The sequence below is a fragment of the Monodelphis domestica genome, chromosome 8 (assembly GCF_027887165.1).
Source record: "Monodelphis domestica isolate mMonDom1 chromosome 8, mMonDom1.pri, whole genome shotgun sequence".
Lineage (NCBI taxonomy): Eukaryota > Metazoa > Chordata > Mammalia > Didelphimorphia > Didelphidae > Monodelphis > Monodelphis domestica.
The window spans coordinates 92,230,666-92,252,801 of record NC_077234.1 but is presented as its reverse complement, the minus strand read 5'-3'; the positions used below and the strand labels follow the sequence as shown (position 1 = coordinate 92,252,801).

General features: G+C 38.6%; 1 protein-coding gene across 5 annotated transcripts in view; it reads left to right on the top strand.

Annotated features, from left to right (window-relative positions):
* LOC100617599 (caspase-8) overlaps positions 1-9,182 on the top strand; it is a 46,694-nt gene extending 37,512 nt beyond the window's left edge. For all 5 annotated transcript variants that reach the window (XM_007501622.3, XM_007501621.3, XM_007501623.2 and 2 more), the window contains 4 exons: positions 265-317; positions 2,112-2,247; positions 6,658-7,159; positions 7,744-9,182. In XM_007501622.3, the coding sequence (XP_007501684.2) occupies positions 265-317; positions 2,112-2,247; positions 6,658-7,159; positions 7,744-7,879 (827 nt within the window). In that variant the 3' untranslated portion in view covers positions 7,880-9,182. The remainder of the gene's footprint in view (positions 1-264; positions 318-2,111; positions 2,248-6,657; positions 7,160-7,743) is intronic.
* Positions 9,183-22,136: the final 12,954 nt, after the last annotated feature.

The window sequence follows — 22,136 nt, the reverse complement described above, 5'->3', positions numbered from 1 at the left end:
GGACATGGAATTTCCTTTGGCAACATGGATAAGAAAAAAGGCAGTATCTTTTTAAAAATTATTCAAGAATCAACCTTGAAAAATGGATACTTTCTTAGAGTCAGTATGGGTCTCAGAAGTAAGCTATTAGCCTATAAAACTGGCCAAAGGAAGCCCTTTTATAAACCAATTGTCAGTTTGAAACGCATACTAGATGTATTTAGAATGTTGCATTTTTCTTTGATTCAGTCCATCTCATTCTCATTGTATCTTGATTGCTTTTAGTTGAAGAAACAATGAGTCAACCTCAGGAAGTGTATGATTCTGCAGGAGAAAAGGTATATTTGGATCCCTAACTCATCTCATCCTTTTCATCCCTCCCCAATCCCTTCCATACAGTTCATTATTGTTGTCCTTTATCATAGTCATTAGGTGAACAGAGAGAGAAGTCTTGTGCACAGAGACTCAAGACAAAGATGTTGGCTAGCTAGAGTACTTCAGACCTCTTCTTCCTGTCCACAGTGAGGAAGTATCCAAGATGAATTATCAGAGATTGGTGGCAGGGCTTAAAGCAGTTTCCCACCTCTCCCCATTGTGCCTGGGTATAAGAAATGTACTTGCTCAGTTCTTCAGAGCCTTGGAGGGCTCATGGATTCTACTGCCATTGTTCAGCGTGGAAGGGTCCAAAATTCTGGATTAGCCAACTAGTCCTTTTATCTTCTTAGTAAGCAGGTGGCTAGCATTTTCTTTTGCAATCAGATTAAGTGCCAAATGTCCCTTTTAGGCATCCAGTCAATCCTGAACTCAGCATTCAAGTACCCTCTTGAACAGATAAGTAGGACCAGTAGGGTTATGTCTCATAACCCTAGTATTGGACAGAACAGGATCTGGGCTACATACCACAGGACCATCCTACCTAAGAGTATCTCCTTGGCCAACATAAGATATTTCTAGAAGCATTGTATCCTGGAAGTGCCTATAAAAAATATGTGTGTGGTAGGCAGGAGCATGATGGTAAATGTTTAACACCTGACTCTCTGGAGGGAAAAAAAAAGTTCACTTCATACACTTTCAAGTTTAACCAGCATTATTAACACTTTGACCCTCACTTTGTGGTTTGATGTTCAGTCATTTTAGTCCTGTCTAATTCTTCACAACCACACTTTGGGTTTTCTTGGCAAAGAGTTTGGAATGGTTTGCCATTTTCTTTTCCACTTCATTTGCCAGATGAGGAAACTAAGGCAAACAAAGTTAAGTGACTTGCCCAGGGTCACACAGATAATAAGTGTTTGAGGACAGCTATGAACTCATGAAGATGAGTCTTTTTTTTTTAATCTTACCTTCTGTCTTAGAATCAATACTGTTTATTGGTTCCAAGGCAGAAAAGTGTATGCAAAGGAGGTTATGTGACTTGCCCAGAGTCACACAACTAGGAAGTGTCTGAGGCTAGATTTGAACTTATGACCTCCTATCTCTAGGCTTGGCTCAATCCATTGAGCTACCCAGCTGCTCCCTAAGATGAGTCTTTTTTATTCCAGTTCTGTCCACAATAACACCTAGGTGTCCCCTCTAAAGTCTAGATAATAAAACAGCAAATAAATCTGGGGGGAAATGCCCACTTAGCACACTTTAAAAATATAATCCACATTTTTAACACTTCATCCACCCACTTTTGAAAGTCTAGACAATCAATAAAAAAGGAAAGCAAACCCTGATTTGTAATATTTGCCAATTTCCAAGGTATGTAGCCTCACACTGAAAATTTAACAATGGTTCAGCTGGCTCCATCACACTCCTAATTTATTTAATATATAGCCCAAAGTGCCCTGTGATCTTCATGATGCTCAGTGTATATGAGGCATTATCATTAGATGCACAAAGATAGCAATGATGGAGAGGAAGCAGAAGAAGTGAGGGGAATGGCCCTGGAGAGTTTTGAAGCAGGATCAGTTTCTTGGGGAAGAGTGTGGAATGTGGGTGAGAAAAGATAAAAGGCATGTTAAGAGTCTGGAGAAAGGATTCTGGAAATCATATAGTTCAAACTGTGTTCCAAATGAAATTCTGGATGAGTGGTTTAACCTGGGACTCAAAGAGTGAGAGGTCTGGTTTGTGTCTTTATTTTTCACCTCTAGGGAAACGTTTACAAAATGAGCAGCAGACCTCGGGGATACTGCTTGATCATCAACAACTTTGACTTCAAAATATCTCGGAAAGAAAGGCCTGAGAACCATTACCTAACAGACAGGCGTGGGACTAACAAAGATGAAGGTATGACAGAATCTGAACCACCTGAAGGCAGAAATCCCTTCTCCAAAGCTTTTAGCAAATAGTGGTAGGAGGACCTCAAAGCTACTTGCCGTTGTTATTCAGTAATTTTTGAGTCAGTCATGTCCAACTCTCCATGATCCCATTTGGGATTTACTTGGCAGAGATACTGAAGTGGTTTGCCATTTCCTTTTCCAGTTCTTTTTACAGATGAGGAAACTGAGGCAAACAGGGTTAAGTAACTTGCCCAAGGTCACATACTAGTAAGAGTCTGAGGCCAGATTTAAATTCAGGAAGGTGATTCTCCTTGACTCCAGACCTGGTACTCTATCCATTGTGTCCCATAGCTGCTCGTGCCTAACTTAGACTGTTCTCTGCTAACTCCCAGCTCTGAAAGCATTTTCTCAAAGAAGTGATGTTCAGCCTACATATTCCTTAGACAAGGGAGTCACCGTGGTGTAAGCTGACTAAGTATTGGCCAGCCCAGATGATCCCTGAGGCCCTTCCCATCTCTAAGTCCTGGGTATGATTCCTCATAAGTGAGTCTTCAAATCAGACACTTAAAATCCTGAGTTCCAAATCCAGTCAAGTAATAGACATCTTTTCCTAAACTTCAGGGTGTCAAAGAGAAACAAATTGGGGAAATATTTTATTTTGTTAATGTTCTCCTATCATCACCATTAATTGTGAGACATTTTGAGATATCAACCAATTAGCTTTTCTGTAACAAATTGAGACCTTCTAATGTGGTATATGTCCTGTTTTCCCTATTCTCACACCTGTCTCCACTCTATCAACTATATCCATTCATATAACTGATGTAGAGAAAGTAGGGCTTAATTCTTTTTTTAAATTTTTTTTTCTAAATTTGGTCAATTTAAAACATTATTCCCTGGTTACAAAAATCATTTTCTATTCCTTCCTCCCATCCCTTTCCCTCCCCCCCCCCCCATAGCCAACAAGCAATTCCACTAGGGTTTTACATGTGTCATTGAACAAGACCTATTTCCATATTATTGATATTTGTACCAGGGTGATTGTTTAGAGTCTGCATCCCCAATCATATCCCCAATCATATCCCCATAGACCCATGTGATCAAGCAGTTGGGTTTTTTTCTGTTTCTACTTCCACAGTTCTTTCTCTGGATGTGACTAGTGTTCCTTCTCATAAATCCTACATAATTGTCCTGGATCATTGCATTGCTGCTAGTAGAGAAGTCCATTACATTTGATTGTACCACAGTGTATCAGTCTCTGTGTATAATGTTCTCCTGGTTCTGCTCCTCTCACTCTGCATCACTTCCTGGAGGTTGTTCCAGTCCCCATGGAATTCCTCCACTTTATTATACCTTTGAGCACAATAGTATTCCATCACCAACATATACCACAATTTGCTTAGCCATTCCCCAATTGAAGGGCATCTCCTCATTTTCCAATTTTTTTGCCACCACAAAGAGTGCAGCTATGAATATTTTTGTACATGTCTTTTCCCTCATTTTCTCTTTGGGATACAAACCCAGCAGTGCTATGGCAGATGGTCTTTTAGCGCCCTTTGGGCATAGTTCCAAATTGCCCTCCAGAATGGTTGGATCAATTCACAATTCCACCAGCAATGCATTAATGTCCCTACTTTGCCACATCCCCTCCATCATTCATTGCTTTCCTTTGCTGTCATGTTAGCCAATCTGCTAGGTGTGAGGTGATACCTCAGAGTTGTTTTGATTTGCATCTCTCTGATTATAAGAGATTTAGAACTCTTTTTCATGTGCTTATTAATAGTTTTGATTTCTTTGACTGAAAATTGCCTATTCATGTCCCTTGCCCATTTATCAATTGGAGAATGGTTTGACTTTTTGTACAATTGATTTAGCTCTTTGTAAATGTGAGTAATTAGACCTTTGTCAGAGGTTTTTGTTATGAAGATTATTTCCCAGTTTGTTATTTCCCTTCTGATTTTGGTTACATTGGTTTTGTTTGTACAAAACCTTTTTAATTTGATGTAGTCGAAATTACTGACTTTACATTTTGTGGCTCGTTCCAAGTCTTGCTTTGCTTTAAAATCTTTCCTTTCCCCAAGGTCTGGCATGTATACTATTTTGTGTTCACCTAATTTACTTATAGTTTCCTTCTTTATGTTCAAGTCATTCACCCATTCTGAGTTTATCTTGGTGTAGGGTGTGAGGTGTTGACCCAAACCTAATCTCTCCCACACTGTCTTCCAATTTTCCCAGCATTTTTTTTTATCAAATAGTGGATTTTTGTCCCAAAAGCTGGGATCTTTGGGCTTGTCATAGACTGTCTTGCTGAGGTCACTTGTCCCAAGTCTATTCCACTGATCCTCCTTTCGGTCTCTTAGCCAGTACCAAATTGTTTTGATGACCACTGCTTTACAATATAGTTTGAGATCTGTTACTGCAAGGCTACTTTCCTTTGTATTTTTTTTTTTCATTATTTCCCAGGATATCCTTGATCTTTTGTTCTTCCAAATGAACTTTGTTATGTTTTTTTTCTAATTCAGTAAAAAAGTTTTTTGGAAGTTTGATGGATATGGCACTAAATAGATAATTTTGGGTAGGATGGTCATTTTTATTATGTTAGCTTGTCCTACCCATGAGCAGTTAATGTTTTTCCAATTGCTCAGATCTAGTTTTAGTTGGGTGAAGAGTGTTTTGTAGTTGGGTTCATATAGTTTCTGTGTTTGTCTCGGCAGATAGCTTCCTAAATATTTTATATTGTCTAGGGTGATTTTGAATGGAATTTCTCTTTCTAATTAGTAGGGCTTAGTTCTTGAACACCAGTGGTTAATGAGAGAGATTGAGAGGGAGAATATGCTTTCTTTACCCACCAAGAGGCAACTTCAATCCTCTTGCTATTACTTTAGGTCATGGCAAAACTGCCCACAGATCAGTCTTCTCATGGTGCCCCTCTACTAGAACCTGCCTTGGGTCTCCACCCTTGATCTCTTTCTCTCCCTGCCCTCCACCCCATTTCCTACCCACAGGATAGTTTCTCTGGGGTACCAGTCACTTCTTGGACAGTTACACCATTTCCCCTCCCCTCCTCCTGATTGCACTCCTTCATACTACCATAACCTGCCTTTCAATCCATCCTTCCTTCCAAATGAATTAAACTGACCTCATATGACTACTGGAAATGTCTAGGGGTAGGGCGCAGGGCAAAGGCTTTGAGCACTGACCAAAGTATTTTGTATTTGTGATATACCTGGAGCTAACAGGGCTCACGGAATTTATTGAGTGGGGGTGATATGGTAATATCTGCACTTTAGGAAAATCACTTTAGTGACTAAATGGAGGATAGATTTAAGTGGGGAGTAGGTTATTTTAGTAGTCTGAAGGGATGAGGAGATGAGGGCTCATACCAAGGTGGTAGCAATATCAGAGAAGGGGGAGTATTTGAGGGATACTTCCGAGGTAAAATCAACAGACCTTGGCAACAGATTGGCCATGGAGACATAAGAAATAGTGAGAAGTCCAGGATGAAACCTAGGTTGAAAACCAGGACTCTGGGAGGATGCTACTGTCTTCAGTAGTAATAGGGAAGTTAGGAGGGCTGAGAGTTTAGCGGGGGAAATGGGACCAATTTTGCATCTGTTAAGTTTAAGAATCCAGTTTGAGATTTTTGAAAGATACCGGGAAAGGCAAGATTGGAGCAGGATAGTTAGATTTGAGAATCTCAGTGTAGAGTTGGGAATAAAATTTATGGGAGTTGATGAACTCACCAAGTGGTAAAAAGAAGAGGGCCCAAGACAGAAACCTATGGGATACCTACAATTAGAGGACATGGTCTGAATGAGGATCCTGCAAAGGAGACTGAGAAGGGGTAGTCAGTTAGGTAAGAGTAGAACCAGGAATGAATCAAGTAGAAGGGGGTGATCAACAGTGTAAAACAGGAACTGGAGGAAAGAAAGAGTTGGTGCTGGGAGTCAGTGCCTGTGGTGGAGTAGTTTTGGGGGTCAAAGGATATGTGTTCAAGTCTCATCTCTGCTACTTAGTAGATATGTGACCTTGGTCAAGTCACTTAACTTCCAACGTAGTAAACTGTTAAATACTTGTTGACTGGCCTTACAAAAAATTCTTTTGGATAACTACCAATGGTAAGTTTTAAGAATAAATGAAATATGACCCTACTAATTCTTTCTTTATGGGGATAACCCTAATGAATAGTTTATCACATGGTCTTTCAGACTATCTGTTATAATAGACCAGTTTATTAAAATGGTCCTCACCCTCCCTTCTTATTGATCCCAAAGACTGGTGTCTCTGGGAAGCCCAGGGAGGGACCCAAGGAGTCACTTAATAGAAGTGATTTATAGTTTTTGTTTTTAAATTCTTATTTGCCTCCTCTCTTATTTCACTGATTTATTTCACTATTTTCATTTGTTTCCCTTCTTAGAGGCTCTGAAAAATATCTTTAAGGAGCTTCATTTTGATATTCAGTCCTTTCAAGATCTCACAGCAGAGGGCATACAACAGGTCCTAAAGACCTTCAAAGATAATAACCATGAAAGCAAAGATTGCTTTGTTTGCTGCCTCCTGTCCCATGGAAATAAAGGCACCATCTATGGCATTGATGGAAAAGAGGTGCCCATCCGGGATCTGACATCATATTTCTCTGGTTCCAATTGCCCATCTCTTGCTGGTAAACCCAAAGTATTCTTTATTCAAGCTTGTCAAGGCAAGGCCACCCAGTATGGGATCTCCCTTGATACAGATTCTGAACAGCAAAGAGAATCTCTGGAAGCAGATAAATCATTTCAGAGTGAATGCATTCCAAATGAGGCCGACTTCCTGCTTGGGATGGCAACTGTAGAAAATTATGTCTCCTACCGAGACTCAGCTCGTGGGACCTGGTACATACAATCCCTTTGCAAGAATTTGAAGGAAGGATGTCTTCGGTAATTATGACCTTCTCAAACCTTTCTTCTTTCTCTCCTTACTGGCTTAGCCAAAGCACTCACCTCTAAATACCTGTCTATCCAACCTTGCAATCCTGATTATCTACTTAGTCATTGAGAAAATACTTTTTATGATGGAAAGGGGTGACATAAGGTAACAATTTCCTTCCTTCCCTAAGTATGCCACATTTTTTATGTGCCTTCTGAAGAAGTGAGAGCACAGTGCTTTCAGGCAAATCTACCATGGCACATGTCCTTTTCCTCATCCCATTAATAGGGAAACTGAGGTTGGGGTCACTCTAAGACTTAGTGGATGAAATATTGTGAAGCTGAAAGGCAACATTAGAGATCATGTGCATGAAAAAAAATATTCTATTGTTAACACCCCAACCCATTCTTTCCTGAGGTACTGTCACTGGGGAAGAGGGAAAGCAGTTTGACCACTAGCTTATGACTATATGTCTCCACTGATTTTACCGACCATGTGGGAATCACAGGGCTATGAATAGCAGTCCTTCCCCAGTTTATCAAATTAATACTCATAACTTAGTTAATTCCTTTGTGGTACTCTGTGTTTTTTTCAGAGGAAATGATATTCTTACCATCCTGACAGAAGTAAACTCTGAAGTAAGCCAAAAAACTGATCCAAAGAACAACGGGAAACAGATGCCACAACCCAAGTTCACCCTTAGAAAAAAGCTTGTCTTTCCTATTAGCTAGAATTGTTGGTACTACTTGAAATTGTAGATCTGAGAACACTATCAGAATCTATTTATTTGGTTTAAATTTTTTCTTATGCACGTTTATTAAGGAGTGAATAAAATATAGTGTTTTGAAGACTATGGGATGGAGAAGAAGAGAAAGAAAAGAAATAATATATACTTATTGAATAAAAGTCATTTTTGAAAAAGACTGTGGCGGACTTCCGGTCAAGATGGCAGCTTAGAGAAAGCTAAAGTTCAGATCTCTGGAAAACCCTTCCCGACCGATCTCAAACTATAAGCTCCTAAGGCGCCGAAATTCAAAACGGTCAACAGCACAGACCCTGGGAATCCTCCTCCTGGACCTGGACCTGGATCAAAAGGTACGGCCCCCCTCAAAAGCCAGAACCCAAGATCACTCGGACCTAAGGAGTAGGAGCGCAGAGTCCAAGGCTCTGGGAAGCCGCAGCACCACCCCGTTCAGAGAGCAGGGTTCTCTGAAATAACAGCAACCCTCAGGGCCTTCTATCCGAGTCCCAGTGAAAGTCACTGCCCTTGGAGCTCCGGGAAGCCGCAGCCCATCCCCCGCAAAGAGCAGGGTCATCTGAAACAACAGCAACCCTCAGGGCGGGCAAGACAGCCTCACCAGCTGGATCCTGCTATCCAAGTCTCAGTGAAAGTCACTGCCCTCGGAGCTCAGGGAAGCCACTCCCCTTCCTCTGCAGAGAGCAGGGTCCTCTGAAACAACAGCAACCCTCAGGGCCCACAAAACAGCCTCACAGCCAGCTATTCTGAAGGCAACTTCCGGAAAGCAACCCGACCCAGTCGAGGGGGCACCTTAGCAGCAGGGAAACAGAGAGAACCGGGGGAGAGTGTGGCCCCCTGGTCTGACCCTTCCATTCCAGTTCCAGTGAAAGTCATTGCCTTAAGACATACTCAATTTAACCCAGGGAAAGCTCATAGAACCGACAATCTGCCCAGGACTAAAGCCTCTGAACACCAGACAGAGATAAGAAAAGCTAATCCTCCACATTCAGAGATGGCAAACTCCACAGAAGCACAGAAGCCCCAAAATCCCAAGAAAAATAAGAAGAAAGGGGTGACTTTGGACACATTCTATGGAGCCAAAATACAAAATACAGAGGAGATAGAAGACGATACACAAGAAAATGCTCCGAAACCTTCCAAAGGAAATGGAAACTCTCCACAAACCCATGAAGAATTTGAATCAGAAATAACCAAAAAGATGGAAGCCTTCTGGGAGGAAAAGTGGGAAATAATGCAAAAGAAATTCACGCATCTACAAAACCAGTTTGACCAAAGTGAAAAGGAAAACCAGGCTTTAAAGGCCAGAATCAGGCAGCTGGAAGACAACGATTGTGTAAAAGAGCAAGAATTAATAAAGCAAAGCCAAAATACCAAGAAATTAGAAGAGAACATAAAATATCTCACCAACAAGGTGACAGATATGGAAAATAGGGGGAGAAGAGATAATTTAAGAATAACTGGACTTCCAGAAAAGCCAGAAATAAAAACCAAACTCAACATCATGATACAAGATATAATCAAAGAAAATTGCCCAGAGATTCTAGAACAAGGGGGCAATACAGCCACTGACAGAGCTCACAGAACACCTTCTACACTAAACCCCCAAAAGACAACTCCCAGGAATGTAATTGCCAAATTCCAAAGCTATCAAACAAAAGAAAAAATCCTACAGGAAGCCAGAAAAAGACAATTTAGATATAAAGGAATGCCAATCAGGGTCACACAAGACCTTGAAAGTTCTACTCTGAATGATCGTAAGGCATGGAACATGATCTTCAGAAAGGCAAGAGAGCTGGGTCTTCAACCAAGAATCAGCTACCCAGCAAAACTGACTATATACTTCCAAGGGAAAGTATGGGCATTCAACAAAATAGAAGACTTCCAACTTTTTGCAAAGAAAAGACCAGAGCTCTGTGGAAAGTTTGATACCAAAAAACAAAGAGCAAGGAATATCTGAAAAGGTAAATATTAAGGAAAGGGGAAAAATGCCCAGTGGATTTACGCGTTGGCTATGGGGGGTGGGGGGAGGAAAAGAAAATGATCTATGTCTTTAATGAATATTGCTTGGAAAGATCAAATAAAATATAATAATTTAAAAAAGAAAAAAAGAAAAAGACTGTGGCTCAACAGTCATTTCTCATACATATTATAATTTCTAAAAAATAATTCCCTCCTTGTGATCCCCATCCAGAGTTTCCACCACTATTTCACTACAATATTCTGTGCACTGCTAAGTGTTCAGATCCTTGCAAACTGGAATCTTGATAATTATAACATTTTCCCATACTCTAGCCAAAGGTTTAAGAGCTAGGTCTCCAACTTACAAAATATGTGTTTTGTTTTTTTTTATTATTTGCTATTAGAAAAAATGGTGAAAATAATTTTAAGATATCCTCTCTTTTGAGACATAATAATGGAATTGATTTTGGTGAAGTTTAATAAGTTCCTATAATATGTGAGAAACTGTATAGGAGCCCTGGGGATACAAGATTGATAAAGAAGTCTGTATCCTCAACAAACTTAATGATAAGGAACCATGAATACAACCTAGGAATTTTTATCCCTGGGATGGAAACAGTAAAGGGTGTAATTTTGGGGAACTCACTTAGATGGAGAAATGAGGGTTGAAGGAAGTGAGGAAAGGGTTGATGAAAATGGCTTCCCTCACTACCCCCTCCCAGAGTCCCTGAATTACTTGAGGGAGACAAAATGGAGATCTCCCCTCAGTGAAGGCTTGCCCCTTGATGGCTGTGCCAGTCCTTATGGGTGGTGGGGAAGTCTTATCTACAAGGAGAGGAATGGAAGACCTCAATCCGGATATGAGCTGCCTTGGGGCACTCACAAGCCTCCATTGCATGTCTTCTTGGAAATTGGCAACAAGATGGAGTCTGTCACTGGGTTTATTCTCTAGATGTAAATAAATGAGATTGAATCCACTATTTGACTGCTTATTTAATTGTTGATTGGGGCAAAGGGTAGAGGTTAGAGGGGTTGCAGGTCACCCTAAATCTCTTTCTAAATAAATATAATTACTGAAGTACACGGTTTTCTTGTAGCCAGGGGAGAGGTAGAATAGGGGGAAAGAACACTGCTCACCATTAGAGTCCAGTATCTCAATAGTTCATGGAATGAGAGTCTTCAGAGAATTTTAGGTTTGTTGACAGGAACCAGTCAATGTTTTAAACAGGAACCCAAGATGTTAGAATTTCTGTCAGTGTTAGAAATCTCCACAGGTGTCCTGAAATGGCCCAGAGAAACAGCTCTTCCTTCCACTCCCTTCTGTGTCTCTAACCTCAAGACCCTGCTCCTCAGGAGAATTTCCCAGAAGTCCTTGTTCAGTTTCCCACTGTCTTTCTTGCTTCATGAACTGTAGAGCTCTCAACTTCCATTTCCCCTAACAGTTCTTTTGTCCTACTCCCTATCATCAAGGGCAAAAGGAGAACAATAAAAGAGGGGAATGGAGCAACAGTGGTCCAAATGGATTAGAGATGTGTTGGAATGAAATGAATTATGGATCCACACAAGTGCCAGCATCTACCTGTATTTTTAGCACCATTTTATGTGCATATTGAAGGAGAAGAGAGCCCAGAAGAGAGGCCCATGGGATACTTACAATTAGAGGGCATGATGCCAATGAGGGTCCAATAAAGGAGGCTGAGAAGTGGTCTTATAGGCAGGCACCATGAGAGTGGTGTCCTGAAAACCAAGAGAAAAGAGTATTAAAGAGAAGAGTCAGCAGTGTCACAAAGCCTGGAGGAGAGGGAAATTATTGGCATTAGGGGTAAGTGCCTATGGTGGGATGGATTTAAGAGTCAGAGGATCTGGGATAAAGATCCAGATAAATGACTTACTCTATCATCTATGAGTGGAATTCAATCTGAGTGAACCTGAAAAGCACATCAATAAGCTGTGTGTTGTTATTGATAATTAGATTGTAAATTAACCTATTTCCTGGGATTGAGTGACAAGTTCTTCCAAAAGCCATAGATGCTTCTTAAAATGAAAAAAAAAAACCTTACATTTAATTTTAATTTTATTTTTTCTCTATTACATGTAAATAAATTTTAATATACATTTAAAAAAATTTCCTCCCTTTACCTTCTTTCCCCTTCCCTTCCTTTGTTTTCCTAGGCAACTCACATCTATGCCCTTTGTCTACATACATACATACATACATATGTATACATACATATATATATATATATATATATATTCCTTCTAGTTGTCCTAATAATGATAAAATTCTTAGGAGTTACAAGCATCATCTTTCCATATAAGAATATTAACATTTTAAGCTTGATTCCCTTATAATTCCTCTTTCATGTTTACCTTTTTATGCTTCTCTTGATTCTTGTAGTTGAATGTCAGATTTTCTACTCAGCTCTGGTATTTTCATAAGGAATACTTGAAAAATCTCTATTTCATTAAATATCCATTTTTTTCTCTCTGAAGGATTATACTGAATAGGCTGGTTTGTTTGTTTGCTTGTTTGTTTGTTGAATAGGCTATTCTTAGTTGTAATTTTAGCTTTTTTGCCTTCTGGAATATCATTCCAAGTCTTTTGCTTTTGTATGGAATTTCCTTTAATGCATGTCTGTGGTTCCATGATAATGTGGTTTCTTTCTGGCTGTTTGCAATATTTTCTCTTTGCCCTGAGAGCTCTGAAATTTGGCTATAGTATTCCTGGGAGTTTTCATTTGGGGAACTCTTTCAGGAGATGATCAGTAGATATATTCAATTTCAGTTTTAACTTGTGGTTCTAGGTGAGTGATGACAAACCTTTTAGAGACTGATTGCCCAAACTGCAACCCTCACATTGCATATGTGCCATCACCATTCCCTGCCCTTACCCAAGACAGGGGAGGGAGGAAGTGCTCCCATTGGGCTGCTGGGCAGAAGGGCAGGTCATGTGAGAAATGTCCTCAGGTGCACATGGAGAGGGGGAGGGGAGTAGTCCCCTCTAGCACATGTGCCATAGGTTCACCAACATAGTTCTAGACTATCAGGGCAGTTTTCCTTGCTAATTTCTTGAAATATTATGCTTAGGATTTTTTTTCTTCTTCTTTAAATAAAAGCTTTCAAGTAGACCAATATTTCTTAAGTCATCCCTCTTCGATCTATTTTCCAGGTCAGTTGTTTTTCCAGTGAGATATTAAACACTTTCTTCTATTTTTTTCATTCTTTCTGTTTTGTTTTATTGTTTCTTGTTGCTCACAGAGGCATTAGCTTCCACTTGCCTAATTCTCATTTTTTAGAAGTGATTTTCTTCAGTGAGCTTTTGTACCTCCTTTTCTATTCATCCAATTCTACTTTTTACGGAATTCTTTTTTTTTTTCCAGTGAATTTGTGTACCACTTTTTCTATTTGGTCAATTAAGCTTTTTAAAAAGTTTTCATTAAATGACTTTTTTTTGTGCTTCTTTTGCCATTTGGCCAATCCTGTTTTTTAAGGTGTTTTTTTCTTTAGTATTTTTTTTTTTGCTGTTTCTTTTATCTACTTTTATAAGGAAGAGATAAGTTTAGGAGTACAGAACACAGTGGTGTGAGACCAGGAGAAAAAAGATTCTGGAATGCTGCAAGGGGGTTAACCTGAAAAACTCAGAGACTGTTAGGAACTGTCTCTCTCTCTCTGGATTTGATTCTGGATGGTGTGGATGCTGAGTCCTGTGAGTTTGATCCAATCCTTTATTGCTGCCTGTGTTGCTGTCTTGTTCTGTGTGTACTGAAGAAGGTCTGAAGAAGCTGTCTTGGTCCTGTGTCAACATCCAGCTGTCTGTAAGGTGAGATCTAAATCCATTAGGACTCAGGATCTTTCCCTGGATCCCTGCCTGATCTGTTACTGACCAATATCACTAATAACACCAACAGAGGGTTTAGGTCAGGATAGATATACAGGGCCTGGGTTTTACAGTTTAGCATATCAGGGAGATAGTGTAGAAAAATCAACTCTAAGAAGATCCTTCATGTGAAGACTTTAGATTTGGGTTACTTTAGTTAGTAATCTCAGCATTAGAAATTTCCCCTTACCCTCTTAACGTTTCCCTTTTTGAAATAAAATTAATTCCTAGTTACTGAGTTTTGTTAATTGTGTACTAGTCCTAGATCAGGTTCTGCCTGGTCCAGGCTGACTAATTGGCACTTCCACCCTGTATAATTGGAAATCTGTTACCCTAAAAAAGAACTACATTTCCCAGAAGCCCCCTGACTTCCTGTCATTACATACTTCCAGTAGACTGAGGATATTAGTGAGTGGGCGGTCCTCTTGGGCCTCTTTGGCTTGATGACAGCAAGCTTGGTGGTGGTAAGCAAGGGTTTGAAATGACTCATCAGCCATGGGCACGTGGTCTTTTATTTTGTATCCCTTTTATTCCTTTATTTCTAATGATCATTAATAAACCTAAAATATAATATTTTTATTATTGCACATTAATTTTAATTTTTACAACCCACAGTGGAGAACCTGTTACTGGCACAAAGTACACATCTAATCCCATCCAATCCCACCTCCAAAAATACCACATTATACTACCTGTTGATTTTCTTCATAATTTTCTTTTATCATTCTCATTTCTTTTCCCATTTTTCCCTCTACCTCTTTTATTTTATTTTAAAATTTCTTTTTAAGTTCTTCCAGAAATTCTTGTTGGGTTTGTATCCAATTTTCAGTTTTCTTTGAGACTTTGTTTATAGCTGCTTTGCTATATTGTATTTTTCTAGATTTGTGTCTTTATCTTCCCTCTCACCATCGTAACTTATTATGGTCAGGTCCTTTTTTAAAAATTGCTCATTTTTCCCACCTATTTTTTTACTTTTAACCTTATGTTAAACTTAGGCTCTGCTCCTGGGGTGTAGGGGACACCATTCCAAGCTTCAGGATTTTCATCTGCTCTTTTCAGAAGTAGCTCTGGGGATCTGTTGATTTTGGGGGGTTTCCAAGGTGACGTGGTTTAGGGAAAAGTGTGGCCCCTGCTTTCATGGACTGTGCTCTTATCTTTACCCAGTAAGGGACCTGAGTTCAAATCCTACCTCAGACACACTAGTTATGTGACCCTGGGCAAGTATTTTCCCTCTAAGCTTTTAGTTTTCTTATCTATAAAATGGGGGTAATAATAATACCTATATTACAAGGTCATGTGAATCAAATGAGATGGCTTATGTAAAGTGTTTTGCAATCCTCAAAGTGCTACATAAATGCATTCCCAAAGGCCTTTTTTGTGTTCCTATTATAACTTTTAGAGAGAAATGTCTCCCTGAATCCTTGTCAATGCTGTATGTTCTTAGAATACCAGCTATATTGAACAATTTATATGTTTTCCATCTGTAGTAAAGCAGGCTTTTACTAAAAAAAGGCTTCCCTAGGACTATCAGCCTTACTCTGTTTCTGTACCACCTTGAGTTCTTATGACAAGTTCTGATGAAACATACAATTTTAGATTATAGAGAGAAACAAAACCTTTAAGGGTTAAATATGTGCATTCATGATTTCTGTAATAGTTGGTCCTCACGGATTTTTAATAATCTGTGATTAGAGATAAAGATAGTGATAAAATTACATAGATACATACACATGTCTCAATTTAATAATCATTGTTTCCTTAGAACAGGGCTCAAGAAATCCTCTGAAACAATATTACTACATTCTTAATAATTTTGACATGAAGCTAAAGAAAATATACTTTATTCTTCCCATGCCTTTTCATTGTTTCATTGTCACAATAACTTTTGTTTTTTGTTTTTATTTTTCTTATTATTTTTTTAGAATGGAAAATTTTTATTTAATTGATTCATCTTATTTTCCCCTTCCCTTCCCCCCTCCATAACCAACAAGTAATTCCACTAGGGTTTTACATGTGTCATTGAACAAGACCTATTTCCATATTATTGATATTTGCACTAGGGTGATCGTTTACAGTCTACATCCCCAATCATATTCCCATAGACCCATGTGATCAAGCAGTTGGGTTTTTTCTGTGTTTCTACTTCCACAGTTCTTTCTCTGGATGTGAATAGCATTCCTTCTCATAAATTCTCCATAACTGTCCTGGATCATTGCATTGCTGCTAGTAGAGAAGTCCATTATATTTGATTGTGCCACAGTGTATCAGTCTCTGTGTATAAGGTTCTTCTCCTGGTTCTGCTCCTCACTCTGCATCACTTCCTGGAGATTGTTCCAGTTCCCATGGAATTCCTCCAGCTTATTATTCCTTTGGGCACCATAGTATTCTATCCCCAACAGATACCACAATGTGTTCAGCCATTCCCCAATTGAAGGGCATCTCCTCATTTTCCAATTTTTTGCCACCACAAGGAGCGCAGCTATGAATATTCTTGTACAAGTCTTTTTCCTCATTTTCTCTTTGGGATACAAACCCAGCAGTGCTATGGCTAGACCAAACAGCAGACAGTCTTTTAGCGCCCGTTAGGCATAGTTCCAAATTGCCCTCCAGAACAGTTGGATCAGTTCACAACTCCACCAGCAATGAATTAGTGTCCCTACTTTGCCGCATCCCCTCCATCATTCATTACTTTTTGTTGCTCTTATGTTAGCCAATCTGCTAAGTGTGAGGTGATACCTCAGAGTTGTTTTGATTTGCATTTCTCTGATTATAAGAGATTTAGAATGCTTTTTCATGTGTTTATTGTTTTTATTTTTTAATTAAAACTTTCCTTTAACAGGTATTTATTGTCTTTCCTATACCCCACCCCTATGGAAAAAAAATTAAGAAAGGAAGCAAAATCCTTATATCAGATTTATTCAGGAAAATATTCCATACTACCCAGGCCCAAAAATGTGTGTATTATTCTACATATTTAGTCCCTTGTTTCTCTGTTAGGAGATTGGTCATATTCTTCATCATTAGTCTTCTGTAATCACAGTCATTGTGTTAATCAAAGTTCTTGTAGTCTTTCAAAGCTGTTCATTTATACATTGTTATTCATTATAGTATAAAGGATTCTCTTGGTTTTCTTGATTTCTCTCTTCATCAGTTAACATCAGTCTTCCCAGGTTCTTCTGACACTATTCTTTTTATCATTTTTCACAGTGAATTAATATTCTATTACATTTAAATAACATGCTTTGTTCAGGTATGCCTCAATTAAAGAGTGTCTTCCTTTAATTTCCAGTTCTTTGCTCCAACAAAAAGAACTATTATATTTTTGTGAACCGAATCCTTTTCCTTTTTCTCTGATCTCTGGGTTTAGTAATATTTTGGGTCCAGTTACATATTACTTTCTAGAGTGGCTAGACCAATTCCTAGCCCTGCCAGGAGTGCATTTAATTTTCTTGTTTTCCCCCAAAGCACTGTCACAATAATTTAAAAAACATTGCAACAGTGTTCAACTTCATTCAATGTGGACAACAATGGAAACCTGGTCCAAATGAACACCACTAAGATTTCACCTAAAGTCTATATGATTTAGAAAATAGCCTGGCTAGAGTCTGGCTAGGTTAAACTCTAGGCAATATTCATAGAGAAAATTTATTTGGAAGAAAAGAAGCATTTATTAAGTGCCTACCATATGCCAGGCACTAGGCTAAGTACTTTATACACATTACCTTACTTGATCCCCACAAAAGCCCTGGAATGTAGGTGCTAGTGTTATTTGCTTTTCACAGCTGAGGAAATAGGCAGATAGAGGTTAAATGATTTGACTAAGGTCACAAAGCTTGTGTCTGAGGTTGGTTTTGAACTTCAGTTTTGCTGAATTTCGTGCTTTTCCACCTACCTGCTTCTGCACTAGCAGTTGGAAGAACAAAAGGCCTAACATCTAAAAGAAATGATTTTTTAAAAAGTGGGAATAAAGGAAAATACATCCAGGCTGCAAACTCCTAATTTGATCATCACAAAAACTATTTGGTTCTGGTTTTAAAAAATTGAAGAATAATGAAACAGACTGGATTAGAATCAGCAACCACCAATTCAATAACCCAGTGTTCAATAAACCTCACTGTATAGATTACTTGGAAACCAATGTCCTGTTTGACAAGAACTGCTGGGAAAAGTGGAAAGCAATGTGGCAGAAATTTGATTTAGAAAGAAATCATCTACCATCTACCACAAGCTCAAAAGGAATCCATGTAATACATGCCATTAAAAAGAATTCAGAAGAGAACTAAATCAGACACCTTCTTACCTTTCAGATCCTATGACTAGGGAGAGAATTAAAACAAGGGACAGAGGCAAAAAGCAAAAGCAAAATAATATATTAATATTAATAAAATATTAATAAAATAAATAATAATATATTGATAATAAATTTAAAAGCTAAGATAATTTCACCTATAGGAAATTTCTTATATTTTTGCACAAATAAATGTAATTTGAATTGCTAGCTTCCCTTGCTTCTCTTAAAATTCAACTCAAATCCTCCTTTATGCAGAAAGCATTTCCTGATCACCAACCCTTTCCCCCTTTCCTCTGAGATTCCTTTCATACACTCTCTCTATGTTTTGTATATATATATATATATATATATATATATATATATATTTACATGCTGTCTCCTTCATTAGGTTATAAGATCTTTGAGACTAGGAACCATATTCTTGCTTTTGCTTCCCTAGCTCACAAGTAGCACTTAAGGCTAACTGCCTATCTGGATGCTAAAGAAAACATGATTCACTTATATTTCCTAGAGAACCTGAATCCCAGCCCAAATTACTAGGTGATGGAGGAAGCAGGGATGGAGACCCTGAATTTACATTTGTTGTCTGCCAAACCAATCGTATTGACGATTGGGAAAGGTTAGGTGGTAGAGTAGAAGGATATTGTTGGACTGAAAGATGAAGAGGAAAATACTGCTTTACTGCTGTTATGTAGGTAAGTGGGGAGAGTAGCAGAGGAAGGGAAGATCTGGCAAGATATTTCCCAAGCCCATTTGTATATCAGCCCCTTTCTGAGGTCCTACATCTAGTTGAGCCATTGGATAGGGACCCTTTCATCTATTTCAACCCCTTTGACTTGTCCCGCCTGCCCTGACCATCATGGAGGACACTGGGCCAGCCCAATGCTTTGGGTTGTGTCTAGATCAGAGGTTGGCAGCTTTTATCTTGAGACTGTTTATAAATAGATACTGCATTGGTTTCACATATCCAACATCTGCTGGATTTTTTAGCTAAGCTAGTCTTCACAGTTGTTAACTCTTCTTTATTCAGGGAGGGAATGAAGCTTTTAGATTCCTTGTTTATCTCTTATCAGTACCTTCCTACCCTCTTTCACCTCCTTCCTTCCTCCCCCATGCAAGACAGGCCTTCCCTTATGTCTAGCCTTTGACTCTCCATCTTCCCAAGAATTCCCAACCCATGTGGCTATTTTTCTGTGAATCTCTCTCTGATTCCTTCATTTAATAATGTGCTTTTCCTTTTCAAAAGGGCAAATGTGTTACAGTGCAGAGAGCCAAGAACTGGGTGTATAAGTGTCCTAATTTCTCAGTGCCTTTAGGCAACTAAAACTAAATCTTTTCCCAAAGAGGTGAGTTCCTCATTTCAACCAAGTTACTGTTCAGTATCTCCATTGCCCTCCTCCCTTCAAGTGTTCTTGCAATATGTGTATGTGTGGTATTCCTTTCCATGGAATATTCATTAACCTTTTGAGGGTAGGAATAATTTCATTTTTGTTCTTTTATCTTGTAGGTATCTGCATGATGCCTTGCTTGTAACTAGTGTTTAATAAATGTTGGTTGGATTGAAAATATTTATTTTAGGATATACCACAAAAGGTCAAGAATATCAAGGGAATCAATGAAAAAAAACCTGGAGGAAAGTGGCCTACAAGTATCAGATTTTAAACTGTATTACAAAGCTGCAACCACTAAAACAGCCTGGTACTGGCTAAGAAGGAGTCATTAATAATTGGAATAGATTAGGTTATACAATACATAATAGTAAATGACTGTTGTAACCTAGTATTTGATAAAGAAAAAATCCAAATTGGCAAGAGCTAGAACTACTTGGCAAAAACTTCTGGGACAACTGGAAAGCAGTTTGATAGAAATTAGATATAGTTTAATATCTCATACCATATATCAGGATAAGATTAAAATAAGTTGATGATTTAGACAGGGTGAAATGGTATGTAAATTAGGGGATATGGAAGATTCTATCTGTCAGATTTAGGGATAAGGGAAGAGTTTATGACCAAACAAAAAAGAGAATCATAGGAAGGAAAATTGATGACTTTGATTGCATAAAATTGCAGTTTTATCACAAATAAAAACAAGATAGCCAAAACTAAGAAAGCAAGTTTCTCTGATAAAGACATCTTTTCTCAAATATGTAGGTAACCAAGCCAAATTTATTTTAAAAATACAATCCAGGGGGCAGCTGAGTAGCTCAGTGGATTGAGAGCCAGTCTAGAGACTGTTCTAGGTTCTAGGTTCAAATTTGGCCTCAGACACTTCCCAGCTGTGTGACCCTGGGCAAGTCACTTGACTCCCATTGCCTAGCCCTTACCACTCTTCTGCCTTGGAGCCAATACATAGTGTTGACTCCAAGACGGAAGGTAAGGGTTTTTTTAAAAAAATACAATCCATTCTCCAATTGCTAATGGTCAAAAAATATGAACAGAAAGTTTTCAGAACAAATTAAAGCTATCAATATAAAAATGTTCTAAGTCACTATTGAGTGGATAAATGCAAATTAAAGCAATGCTGGGGTACTACCTCACACCAACCAGGTAGGCTAACATGACAGAAATGGAAAATGAGAAAGGCTGAGATGGAGAAAAATTGGGGCACTAATGCATTTTTGGTGGAGTTGTGAATTGGTCCAGTTATTTTGGAGGACAACTTGGAGCTATGCCCAAAGGGTCATAAAAATAGGCATAATCTTTGACCCATCAATACCACTACTAAGTCTACATCCCAAAGAGATAAAAGGAAAAGGAAAAGGACCTATACATACAAAAATATTCATAGCAGCTTTTTGTGTTGGCAAAGAATGGGAAATGGAAGGGAAGCCCGTCAATTGAGGAATAGCTGAACAAGGTGTGCTATATGATTGTGATGGAAGACTATTTTGTTATAAGAAATGACAGGAGGTTCAGTTTCAGAAAAACCTGGGAAGATCTGTATGAACTGATACAAAGTGAAGTGAGCAGAATGAGGAGATTATTGTACATAGTGATAGCAATATCATCCATTAGAGACTTGTAATCAATATAATGATCTGAGATAATTCCAAAAGACCCATGATGAAAAATGCTATCCACTTCTAGAAAGAACTGATAGAATCTGAGTGCCGATTGAAGCATACTCTTTTCACTTAATTTTTCTTGTTTTTTATTTGGCAAAATAGCTAATGAGGAATTATTTATTTTGCATTATTTCACATGTACAACTGATGTGTTATTTGTCTTCTCAATGGGTTGGCAATAAGGAAATGGAGAATTTAGAGCTCAAATTAAAAAAAAAAAGAATACTAAGTAAGGGATTTCCTTGCCTTTCATTGCATTTCCAGTGATTAGTACAGAGCCTGAAACATAATGTTGACTACTTGTAGTTGCTAGTGTTTTTAATATAGTTTTCTGTATACATTCACATTTCCCCCTCAATAGACTATGCAAAGGGCACACAGTAGGCATTTGATACTTGTTCAGTAGAAGGATAATCAGTCATAAGGTCCTGGAAAGTCAATGTAGTGACATGATTTTTTGGCTAATACAGAAAACCTACAGGGAACAAATGCAAATCTTCATTATGTTCATTCAGAACATCTCAGAAATGAACCAAGCATCAGCAGTAGATCATGATTCTTGAAGTTTCCAAAGGAATTTGACCATAACCCAAATTCTATAGGAAGCCTTTCCTAATCCCTCAATGCTAGTGTCTTCTCCTGCTCAGTTATCTTATTCTGTTTCCAACTTGTTTGAATATAGTTGTATGTTTTTTCTCCCAGAACGTGAGCTCCTTTCGGGCAGAGACTGTCTTGCCTTTCTTAGTATCTGCAGCACTTACAATGACCGGCACATGGTAGATGGTTAATAAATGCTTTTTGACTGACAGCAAAGCTGATGAGCCCTCATTGGTAAAGTAGCAGCATTAAGTTCTGCTCCTATTGCTCCAAAAGAACCAAGATCCTCTACCTTGAGTTTTTTCTGATTTTGCTTTCCCTCTACTCACCAGATGTTTTCCCTCCTCTGCCCTCAAAATTCAAGCTCCTCTAAGGCAAGGGCTATTTTCAGTTTTATCATTGAATTCCTGACATATGGAAGGTTGAATTGGGTTGAA